This window comes from Dasypus novemcinctus, chromosome 28 (genome assembly GCF_030445035.2).
Source record: "Dasypus novemcinctus isolate mDasNov1 chromosome 28, mDasNov1.1.hap2, whole genome shotgun sequence".
Classification (NCBI taxonomy): Eukaryota; Metazoa; Chordata; class Mammalia; order Cingulata; family Dasypodidae; genus Dasypus; species Dasypus novemcinctus.
The window spans coordinates 27,984,979-27,997,559 of NC_080700.1; the positions used below are offsets into that span (position 1 = coordinate 27,984,979).

General features: G+C 47.0%; 1 protein-coding gene across 11 annotated transcripts in view; it reads right to left on the reverse strand.

Moving 5' to 3' along the window:
- The window catches only part of RPS6KA2 (ribosomal protein S6 kinase A2), a 507,583-nt gene that overhangs the window by 98,515 nt on the left and 396,487 nt on the right, over window positions 1–12,581 (reverse strand). For all 11 annotated transcript variants that reach the window (XM_071212530.1, XM_058289676.2, XM_071212529.1 and 8 more), the window contains 2 exons: window positions 11,449–11,591; window positions 2,852–2,922 (listed from right to left, as the gene is read on the reverse strand). In XM_071212530.1, the coding sequence (XP_071068631.1) occupies window positions 2,852–2,922; window positions 11,449–11,591 (214 nt within the window). The remainder of the gene's footprint in view (window positions 1–2,851; window positions 2,923–11,448; window positions 11,592–12,581) is intronic.

A 12,581-nucleotide genomic window follows, 5' to 3' on the forward strand; every position in this document is an offset into this window, starting at 1 on the left:
TCACACACTTCAAAATTGTTAAGGACACCAAAGAGCTTTGATAAAATAAATATAAATGTGTCGTATCCATCTCTACTTACCCTATTAGAAATTACACTGAGAAATTTTAAAAGGAGTGACCGTACTCGTAATTCATTTAAATATAACAAGACCGTTTAAAAATAACACTAATAAGGGGGTATATGGGGACCTCATATTTTTTTAATGCAACATTAAAAAATTAATAATATTAATAAGCCCATGACTATAAATGACATTTAAAATAAAAACTACGTTTCCCCAAACCAGAAAACCATTTAGTGAGAAGAGCGGCACTGTTTCCCGCTTTGGCAAGTCACTTCCTGGCTTAAGAGAGGACAGTGGGATTGTCTTAGTCCCCCAAGCTGGGGTAATATGTGATTGGGGTTGAGGTCTATGCGGGAAACCTGGGGAAGGGAGGACCTCGTAAATCCCCGGAAAGGGTCTCAGGGGCCCCCAGGGGTCCTCCGGCCACACCTTGGGGTCCACCGGTGCTGCCCCTTTGGAAACGCTGTGACCCATGCTAGAGCCTGGTGAACTGCGGGAGAGGAAACTTCTCTAGCTTTAGAAAAAGTGACGTTTTTGTCCTCCCTTTAGACTCTCAGGAACAGAGGTCATTGATATAAAAATAACGGACTGCAGCGTAAGTGGTAGAGAAAACGTTTGATTTCCAGGCCAAGACAGGTGGATGACTCTCCACCCCCTATCTGGCGTGGAAGCTGAGAGGGGCACAGCCCTGCTGGTTCCACTCAAGGACCCTTGTCTCTGCTGCTGGGACACGGATCTGTTCGTTTAGCTCTAACAAGCTAGTCCCTAAGCGTGTTCAACGAAGGGAAAAATAAGCAGGGTGTTGTGTGTTTTCAAAGGCTGGGCAAATATCTCTGCTTTGCTTCAGAACAATCTATTTCTGGGTCCAGATAAAGGTTTCCTCCCCAGAAGCTATTTGTCTTGCTGCCTTTGAAGGAGCAAGAAGGGCAGGAGCTTGAGAACTTCTGTTCCACGTAAGCCACGGGTGTCTATCCACAACCGAAGCTCACTGGGTCTGGGAAAACACTGGCTAAAGAAAAGGATAATAGCCAGCTTCACAAGAGGGTATACTGTGGGGCTTCTGTCACTCAGCTCTCTCCTTCCATTTCTATCGTGGCTTAATTTACAGAAATCTAACTTATGGCATAGCAGGTGCCTCTCAGTTTCACGAAAGCCCACTGGCCAACAGCGTCCGAGAGAGGGAGCACGGACAACCTGCCTTCTGGGGACTTCTCCTCTGGGTGGCAGTGCTCCCACAGTCAGTGGGCAGAGCTGATTTGGAGACCCCGGTCCACCTGCTTCTCTCGCTCCCCCTCTGTGTCCCTCCCCTTCTCATTTCTGAAAAATCACTATCTGGTGGAGCCTGGGGACCTTTCGGATTGTAGAGCAAGGCTTGCCCTGGCGTCAGGCTTCTTTCTATGAGTCTAAGAGTCAAATCAGTTTAATTGGCACACGTGCCAATTCATTATGGGGATTGAGCAGCAAATTATGTTTTAATTCAGTTATGCCGGCAAAATGACGCGATCTCCTACCGACGTCAGGCGGGAGAACTTGGGGAGCCTACTTGGACGGGGCAAGGTGGTAGAGAAGGGAGGAAACTCTCGCTGCTGCTTCTCTCTATCCCCTAAACTCTCCTGCCTCTCTGAATCTGTAGTTCACTTCTGCAAGGGCTACCATCATCACATCTAAAAAGCCTCCCATGGGACAATTTAGACTTTGATGGAAAACTTTACGGTCGAAGAGCTCATCAGAGTCGCTCATTAACCCAACCCAGCAGTGGAACCCATCTGCCGTTGGCCGTGAACTTTATCTGCTGTAATTAAGAGGGAAGAAGAGAAAGGATGTGGGGGCATTTTCAGGACTTGGAGTTGTCCTGGGTGGTGCTGCAGGGACAGACGCTGGACATTGTATGTCCTGCCATGGCCCACTGGGTGGACTGGGGGAGAGTGTAAACTATAATGTAAACTATAATCCATGCAATGCAGCAGTGCTCCAAAATGTATTCACCAAATGCAATGAATGTGCCACGATGATGAAAGAGGTTGTTGATGTGGGAGGAGTCAGGTGAGGGGGGTGGGGGGTATATGGGGACCTCTTTTTTTTTAATTTTTTATTGACTTTGTAAAAATATTACATTAAAAAAATATATATATGAGGTCCCATTCAACCCCACCACCCCCACCCCACCTCTCCCCCCCCAGCAACACTCATTCCCATCATCATGACACATCCATTGCATTTGGTAAGTACATCTTTGGGCACCTCTGCACTTCATGGTCATTGGTCCACATCATGGCCCATACTCTCCCCCATTCCATCCAGTGGGCCCTGTGAGGATTTACAATGTCTGGTGATTGCCCCTGAAGCACCATCCAGGGCAGCTCCATGTCCCAAAGACGCCTCCACCTCTCATCTCTTCCTGCCTTTCCCCATACCCATCAGCCACCATGGCCACTTTTCCCAATCCAATGCCACCTTGGGGACCTCTTATATTTTTTGAATGTAACATTAAAAAAAAAATAGAGGGAAAAATAAATAAATAAAAACCACATTAAATGAATTATACACCCTGAAAAATAAAATAAAATAAAATAAAATGTGTTTTAATTAAAGTATAAAAAATACTTAGAAAAAAGAGAGAAGGGAGAATAAATATTTGAAGGAAAAAAACGATACCAGGCAGGCTTATTATCACTAGTGCCATGGCCTGCTCAAGAACTCCAGCGTTAAGGATGGATGCTCTTTACACCACCTGGTGCCGACCCGTGCTTGGGAAGGACCCCGAGGCGGCTGTTCTCCCACTCACTTGAGGATGAGAGCCATGGTTTCCTTTCTGTCCTTCCCTTGGAACGGCAGCGACCCCGTCAGCATCTCGAACTGCAGAACAACACACAACAGGGTGACGCTGGAATCCAGACTCTAGTGAACAGCAGCTGGCCCCCAAATAACCAAAGTTCATTTACTCACCCCGAATTGTGAACAATCAAGTGTTACCTGCTGGCCTGCCTGCTTGGGGGCGCATCAGTGAACAAACCTGTCCTTGCGGAGGTTATATTTTAGCGCGAGGATACGGCTCAATGATAAACACAATAAATAAACTAGAGAAGGTGGTAAATGCTATAGAGAAAGGAGGTCGATCCCAGGATAACGGGGTTGGAAGGGGGTTGCGGTTTGGGTAACATATCCTACATATGGTTGGGGACCCTCTCTCCCTTTGCAGGTGCCGGGAAGGGGCTGAGTCAGCCGGTGACAGCGAGTTTTGGTGCCATGAAAGGGTGGGGAGCAGACCTGCTCACCAAGGTGGGATAAACTCTGCTTACACTCTATCAATCACATGTGATGGAAACAAATAACGGCACCAGCGTTCTCTCAAATTCGGGCTGCCATGCATCAAAAATAATAACTGGCCATTTGCTAAGGTGGAGCTGGTAATGAAAGGAGAATTGCGTGCAGCTTTTTCTGAGCACCATATTTCTTTCTTGGACTGGCTTCCCTCGGCACAAACAGCTTTAATTACAGGGGATCTGAAAGCACAGTCTTATCAGAACAATGTGCCCATCTGACCACTTCTGAAGAAAAAAACCAGGGCAGAAAGGACAACCAAAAATCTGTTTGAAAAAAGTAAGTTCCTGAATCTAATTGAAACGTGCTGTAAGACATCGATCCTATTTCACGACTTTTATGTCAGTTTAAATTACACGAAAACAGTCTTCGTGCAGGTGTGTCTGCGAGCTTATTAAATTTGTCCTTGTCTTGATTTTTAAAATGCATGTGTCTCTGCCCCTTTAAAATGTATCCTCCAGTATTTTCCCTTTGCATTTTGAAAATCTTGAGAAATGCATAAAAGTAGAAAGACCAAAATAATCACTCACAATCCCATTACTCAAAGATATCCACAATTAACATTTGTTATTTCTTTTTAGTCTCTCTTTAGGCTGTTCTTATTTTTTTTAAAGCATAGATCTGCTTTTCACTGAATAATAAGAACTTTCAATGTTTATTATAAATTTTTTACAGTATCTCTTTATGCGTGGCTATGCCAACATATAATAGTTTATTGTTGGCATATAAACTATATGCCAACAACAGGGTTGTTGAAATTAGCATATTTCCAATTTTCTGCTATTTTTAGTGATCCTGGAAAGTATGTCAAGCTTCCCTAAGTTTTGGACTTTTCCTTATGATAGGCTACCAGGAGTGAAATTACACAACGTTAAAGAAATGAACATACTTAAGGCCTTATTAATGCTTCTGGTCTGCTTTTTGAAAACCAAGTTTTAAACAACAAATTTTTTAAAGTTTCGCCAGTTCGGCTGTCTGAAGCCTGTTTCCTTATGCTCACATTTGTACTCTGTCCTGTGTACTGTTTAAGTGGAAGCACTCAGGATGGACAGCCTATATACAATAAAAAAAGACAGATGCATAAATAATACAAATCAAGAGTGTCTAGAAGAGAACTAAAAAATAAGTCGACACCATTAAACTGAAAGAACAGCAAGCTCGGACTAGCAGGTGAGTTATTATCCAATACAAAAGGAGGAAAGTTTTTAAATGGGATCACACAAACTAAAATATCTCCAAAGAGAGTCCTAGTCACAAAGAAGACTCTCTTTCCTTCTTTCCCTCTCTCTTTCCTTCTTTCCCTCTCTCTTTTCTTCTTTTTGTCTTCAGTCTATTCTTTTTTTTTTTTTAAAGATTTATTTATTTGATTTATTTCTCTCCTCTTTTCCCCTGCCCCAGTTGTCTGTTCTCTGTGTCTATTTGCTGCGTGTTCTTCTTTGTCTGCTTCTGTTGTTGTCAGTGGCTCGGGAAACTGTGTCATCTTGTGTTGTGTCATCTTGTTGTGTCAGCTCTCCGTGTGTGTGGCGTCATTCCTGGGCAGACTGCACTTTCTTTTGTGCTGGGTGGCTCTCCTTACGGGGTGCACTCCTTGCATGTGGGGCTCCCCTATGCGGGGAACACCCCTGTGTGGCAGGGCACTCCTTGTGCGCATCAGCACTGCCCATGGGCCAGCTGCACACGGGTCAAGGAGGCCTGGGGTTTGAACCGCGGACCTCCCATGTGGTAGACAGACGCCCTAACCACTGGGCCAAGTCCACTTCCCTTCAGTCTATTCTTAAGAGCCCTCACGAAGTACCATTTCTGATGAAACATCTTTCTGGCCAAGTGCAAAGACTTGACTCTTGCTACAAAATGGAGCCCATCCTGATGCTTGGAGAGTCACTGTTTAGTATTGATAGTCCAATACATATGGTTCTTTTTTCAGCTGTTAATAGTGGCTCTGGTATTCGGGGTCCACATCCTTTGTGTTTGTCTCTCCCTCTCCCCCTCTTTCCTCCCTTGACCCTTTCCTTCCTATACTACTAGATACACGGGAGGAGGTCCCTAACCACTTAGCAGCCCACGTACATGCGTGCAATGGCATATATGGGTGTTTCATGAGCACTTCTTGATGTGGGCGGTGATGAGGCTATTTATTGTCCCAGCCTACCCAAGTCATGGGATTCGTGATCATCGCCAGCCCCCTCCCCTTTCTGTCAGACGGGGAGAAAGCAGCTCATTTCCATATTACTGTTCTGCAGGAAGCCTCTCAGGAATTTCCAAGGATTTAAGTATCCCATGAAATCAGAGTATTTACATGTTTCCCTGGGAGACTGCAGAGTGAGACTTTTGCTCCAGCGTTGAGCAAGACCGAGATGACCAAGTTATCCGAGGCCAATGGAAAAAGGCCACAGCTCACCGCGGAACCGCACGACCGAACCCGTGTTTGGTGAGAGCCGCAGGTGATTCCTTCACAAGCCACCCCCACGGCCAGATCATACGCAGGTACAGAAGGAACCTGCTGAAACACCGGCCGGAGAGGCGCGACGATGACGTCACTACTCTTCTAGGAAGATAAATAAGCTGGTGTACCTACAGCACGGGCTTTCAAATTTTGGTCCCCTAGAGACATTCCGTGACACGTGGTGATATTCTGTTGCTCACTCCTGGCTGAAACATGCCCCTGGTATTTAGCCAGGGATCCTGCTAAGCCTCCTACAGTGCATGGGTCCTCCTTTCCCCCCTCCCAACAGAGAACATGTAGCCCCAAACGTCGGTAGTTATGAGGTTGAGGAGCCGCATCTACCAGGACACCTAAGGACCCCAAGATAAGGGGCCAGACCAGGGGTCACAGGCCGAACACAACTCGAGGGGCCTCAACCGCCACTGAGCAGTGAGATGAGAAGATTCTCCGCAAGGCAGCTCTTTGCACCCGCGAGCCTGGGATTCAGGTCTATTTGACTCATCAGTGTCCTTCAAAAGAATTAGTGTCTTAGGTCGTAGCAGGACTAGCCCTGAGGGGTGAAGAGGGCTGGATATTGCTAATAAAGGGTTACCCAGCACACGGGGATGCACTAATGTTTACTGACTATTACGTAAAGCCCTGCTCTATACAATAGGTGCTTTAGATGTATAAGGTTATCTAATCTTCAAAACCCCCTGAGGAGGTAGGTGTTATTTTTTTTTTTAATATTTTATTTTAAAGATTCGTTTTCTTTCTTTCTTTCTCCCCAACCCCTCATTGTTTGCATTTGCTGTGTCTATTTGTTGTGTGCTGGTCTTCTTTTTAGGAGGCACCGGGCAAACCCAGGACTTCCAATATGGGGGGAGGCACCTAACCACTTGAGCCACGTCCACTCCCTGCTTTGTTGTGTTTCTCATTATGTTTTCCTCTACGTGTCTCTTGCTGCATCATCTTGTGTCAGCTCTTCGCCTCAGCCCATTGTGTCAGCTCGCTGTCTTGCTTGTCTTCTTTAGGAGGCACCTGGGACCAAACCTGGGACCTCCCATGTGGGAGGTGGGAGCTCAGTTGTTTGAGCACAACTCCTTCCCTGCTATTCTTTTTTAACGATTGTTATTTTCTCTCCACTTACCCACCCCCTCCCCCCGCTGTTGTCTGCTTTCTGTGTCCATTCACTGTGGGTTCTTCTGGATCTGCTTACATTATCTGGCGGCACTGGGAGACTGCATCTCTTTTTTGTTGCATCATCTTGCTGCATCAGCAGTCTGTGTGTGAGGCGCCACTCCTAGGCAGGCTGCACTTTTTCCATGTGGGGCGGCTCTCCTTATGGGGCACACTTCTTGTGTGTGGGGCTCCCCTACACAGGGGACACCCCTGCGTGGCAGAGCACTCCTCGCGCCCATCAGCACTGCACATGGGCCAGCTCCACACAGGTCAGGAGGTCCTGGGGATCGAACCCTGCACCCTCCATATGGTAGATGGACGCTCTATCAGTCCAGCCATGTCCGCTGCCTCCCTGCTATTCTGGATAATATTTTCCACTCAAGGCAGGTAGCAGAGCCAGGTGGGGGGCCGAGCTTTGAACCATCCCTGCTTGCTGCAGGAGTGTGAGGACAGTTTCCGGGGGCATTTGGGATGTGAACATCCATGTGCATTCACAGCCAGGGGTTAAGAAGCAGCAGCAGAAAACTCTAAGGTGGGTGTAAGAAGCCAGAGTATGCAAAAGATGTTTATAAACATCCACAAAAAGGAACCCAAACCGGCTCTGGAAACCGACTTCCAGATTGTGTAGAGGCGTGCTACAGCCTTCAGCTAATGAGCCCATCACTATTTTTTGATGTTCTTTTCTGTTAACAAGTTCCTAACATTGGACATTCAGTGTGACTAAGGACAGAGATTTCCAACCATCGACAGAGACATTTTCTTTGTCCCCTGCAGAAGGCACTTATGGGTTATCAGATGATATGATGTACCTTCTTCATTGAAGAAAATAAGGGAGGGGACGTATCCTAGGAGCTTATCTTCAGGATTCTAAACCGTCTTTAACAAAGTCAGTGGAGCGTATCTTATCAAAGCAAGGAGCTCTGGACTGATCCCTTTGTGAGACTTAGCTCTAGATCTGAAACATCTCTTTATTCCAAAAGAGAATTCAGCAGTAACTTCTGTTGCCAAAGGAGGCATTGAAAACATGAAGTCCTAACAGTTAAGACATCCGCTTGGGAGCTGGCTCTTGTTCTCTTGAGAATTTGGTGGGCAGAACTACGTATGAATGTCTTTCATATTTAATTTTTAAAAACAGTTATGTGATCTTAAACCAATCACTTATGCTCTTGAGCCTTAATTTCCTTTTCTGTAAATGGGGAGAATCTTCCCTGCTTACCTTACAGACTTTTTTTTTTCCTCCCAGATCAAATATGAAAAAATGCACAAGGATGCTTCGTAAACTCTGGAGAGCCATGCTGATTTAATTTAGTAGCATGGTGACACCCCTCTCTTACTTTCTGTTATAAGGTAAAATACCCGTTCTAGAACTGGTGTGACACACTTCCCCAGAGGCTACAAGAAAAAGACATGTATTTGCCCTTTCCGCTGAAACCATCAGGCTATTCCGTCACACAATTGAGCAATTCAGTAAAAAAGGTTCGAGTGCCCAGCGAGAAATGTGGCTGAACAATGCCGGGTTATGCTCATCCGGGCGGGGCAGCAGCTGTGGGCAAGGACTTCTCTAGAAGGGGCAGGATGCTGAACAACGTCAGCTCCTTTCAGGCTCTAGGGCCATCCCTGGGGCAGGTGACGGTGGGGAAAGGGCAGAGAAGTCCAGATGCCACTGAAGCTGGAGGGGGCGCTGGCATCTGCCTGCTTTCATGCTTGTCCGGTCAGTCGGGGAACAGAGACTTTCCTTGGGATGTGCTCTGCTCCCTCTGCTCGGGGCATCAAAGGTGACCGGGGCAGTGATGAAACTCGGCATATGGGGGGGCCCCCCACAGAGACACAAATTTACAACCTAAGAGGGTCACGGTTAAAATAATCCCACATCAAAGGCGCGGCACGGACAGACGCATCAATTTGCCTAGTGAACTGGAGAACTGGAAATCACCCCCGGGAGTGACAGTTGTCTTTTAGGTGGCGGTTTAGTGGAGGGAGAAAATGGGGGAGAAAGCTGATGAAAAAAGATGAGCCCAAGACACGTGATAGTTCTTCTTTTTCTTTCTTGGCCCTCCTTGCTTCTCTATCTTTTAAATTTCTTTTCTCTTTCTCTGTCCGGGGTAGTTATTTTTCTTTCACACTTTTTATGACTTTGCTGATCACTTTTTCCCCCCCAGCTTCTCCATTTATTTAATTCACCATAATTTAGACGAGAAAAAAATTTTACAGGCGGATTGTAAAGTATTTATGGAATTGATTTTATGGCCCACGTCTTAATTGAAGAAACAGATGAAAAGAGCGAACTACACACCTCCTTCCTTCTCCAGAAATCTCACAAAACTAAATCAAGTCATTCTTGACGTACGGGTGGTTTTTAGGTTACCGTTTTGCCTGCCGTATTGGCCTGCTAGTGAAATATTTCTTCCTTTAGCGTCTGGCCTCGGCTCTTGTTCTCGTAAATATCAGGTACAATCGGCAGCATTCTGCGACTTCTGTTCACGAGTAAGAAGTTTCTCTGGGATACCCTTCTTTGGATCCTTCACAAGTCCAGGTGTACTTGCCACCTGTCGTCCTGTTGAAGGGCTTTCGGTTTGATTTAAGGGGAAAACACAACAGTGACGATCACCCAGGGGAAGTAGGAGAGCTGGGATGAGTAGAGATAGGACTCAGGGACAGGAAGAACAGGTCCCCTAAGCCTAGAATCTTCTAAGGGATCCCGCTGAGCCGCACGAGTCCTGGATCTCCAGAGGAATTCGCGCCACCCACCTACAACCTTGGCCTTGGCCCATTTTCAGAGAAGGCAGTGTCGAACTTTGCACCTAAGGCCTGCAACTGGGGCAGAGGGTGCCCTCCGCTGTGGGACTGCGGTGAGGTGTCTTCCCCCCTCACTCTCCATCACCTACAGCAACAAAGGAAGTCAATATATTTGGATCTGAGCGGAGCTGTGCAAAAACCACTGAGCTACAGGGCAGCAAAGCTAACCAAACTGCCAGCATTAACATATCTAAAGGAAAGATGCTTTCCACCAAAATGACAACAGAGGGTTTGTGGTGTGTGTGTGTATGGGGGTGTGTGAGTTTTAAAGACAAATCCGCTGGAAGCCTCTTCTAGGTGATTTGTAGTATGGAGGTGAATTGCCTTTTGGAGAGGTGTCATTACATGTGTGAATAATAATAAACATAATAAAACATCATCATCGTCCTCTTAGCTAACATGTATGGACCCCTTATTACGTCCCAGACATTGTTTCAAGCACCCACTGAATGGGAACCACCCTCTTGGTTGTGATCCCATGTCACCAAGCAGCCTGCTCAGGATAATTTGACTTTCCTTGTAGGCCTGCTGAAGGGGAGAGAGTGTACTGGGGTCCCAGGGAAAGCGATGTGTGCATTTCTTAAATTTGTAAGTTGGCATTCCCGTTTCTGCTGGGAAGACCGGTCCCTGAGCTGTTTGAATGACCAGAGGAATGAGTGCCATCTGCCTAAAGGTCTTCTGGAATGACATCCTGTACCACCTGTACCCCAAAACTTGGGCCTGCGGGGTTCCCGGCAAGAGGGCGAGGCGATGGTGGTGTGGAAAAAGGGGCCTCTGCTTTTTTTGGTATCTGGAGGGAAGCTGGGTTTGGGAGGCAGGTGGCCAAGTGTTAGCTGAGTGGCCTTGGTCAAATTTACTGCCACTCTTTTGACTCAGTTTCCTCGTTTGTTAAATGCACTAAATGGAGGGCTGCGGATGGCCTTGGAAGGCTCTAGTCCTTTCATCATCCAAATGTCAGATTCCAGAACATCAGAGGTCTTCTCCACAAGGCAGGCTCGGGGAGCCCAGAGGGGCAGGGATGGGGAAAGAGGGGTGCTATCCAATTTCTATTGTGACTACAGAATAAATACAGGCAAGGCAGGGTTGGAAAATAACCTCTGCCTGCGAAAATATGATCTCGGCCACAATCTAGAGAGTAGTCAAGCTTCTAGGCATAGGTGTAAAATTGTTTAACTCCAGGTATAGTTCCGTTCTTATTCATTTCTCTGACTCGGATTTTATGAAGGATGCTAAATTTGAAAACAGAAAAATACTAAGGAAATCGCCGCACCCTTTAAAATCCTCACGATAAAATGGTAAGAGCGCTAAGCGTCAAGGAAGTTTCAACTGTTAATGCATTCGCGAGAAAGATTGAACTCTTAACATATTTGCATTCTTATTTGGAAGGAGCGGCTTTCCCTCCCCCGGGCCTTAGGGGTCATTTTCTGATGGTGAGAAGGTACAGTGGGCAGAGTAAGGAAGCCGCAGGGAGAAATTCCGTGGCTCAGGAATTGCCTGGCTTTTCCTTCCACTCAAGTAATAGAACAGGATGCTGAATTTGTACATTTAAGCATTATTTTCATCACTCACTCCCAGATCCCTGAACCCAACTGGAGATGGGGAAATCCGTTTTGGGGGACAGCTGCCGCCACCCCCATAAGAAGAACGAGAAGGCGTCTCACCATGAGCACGCCGAAGGACCACCAGTCGGCGCTCTGCGTGTGCCCGCGGCGGTTCACCACCTCGGGCGCCATGTATTCTATCGTTCCGCAGAAGGAGTATGCTCTCTTGTCGTGGTCGATGGCCTCCTTACTCAGGCCGAAATCTAAGTGCGGAAACGACAGACAGTGGGTCTTCAATGCTGGCCCCCGGAGCGAGGTTCTCGGTCAGTTATATTAATTCTATGTGACCAGGTGGGGCACCCCTTTCCCCCCATGTCTATTAATTCCACCTGGTCAGGCAGTGTACCCCCATTTTCCTGACCAAGCATGGCATCCCCCATTTACATTAATGCCACCTGACCAGACATTGCACCCCGTCCCCTCCTCCCAGTCTGGCTGCAGTAGCACCCTCCTTAACTGCAGACATTATCCTGTCCCATCTTTGCAAAGCCTGGCACGTTCCCAAAGTCAAGACCCACCAAGTACAGTGAATTCTTGATGAATCCACAATCATGATACAGGAACGGTGTTTCTCAGTCACTGATATGAGTCCCCTAGGAGAAACCTTTTTCGGCCAGCTGACTTGTTTTCTAAGCCCGCCTGGGGTGGGATTTGGTGCTCCAAAGCTCAGTGGGAACCTAAGAATGAGAGGACTGGCATGTGCTGCAGCTTTACTGGACAAGAACAGAGTGTGACAGCTTCTGAAGGGAAGGAGAGGAAAGAAACTACCGCTGACGGCTACTTGGGAAGGAGGTTCCTGGCTGGCGAGGTGAGAAGGGACGACAGACAAGTCAGATGTCGGATGGGATGTCTAGAGCATTTGCCACGGGGTCTGCAATGAATACCTTCTCTTCCGTGGCCTCTATGAAGCCTTCGGTAAAGTTTACCTTCTTCCCAGTGGATTTATGTGCAGGGCATTAACAAGATGTGTCAGCACGTTGGTGATAAGATTATAGCGCTTCTTCACTTTCACTATCTAGGAAAATGAGCATAATGCCCCTTGCCTTGCAAGGCCACAGGGAGGGACTGGAGGGATGTGAGGCTGTAGATTTAAGAGGGTCTCGTAACAACCAAGGAGAAAGGGCGAGAGCCCGAACTACACAGAGGTCAACAGACTGCAGTGCAGGAAATGCATAAAGTAAGATTCTGAATAC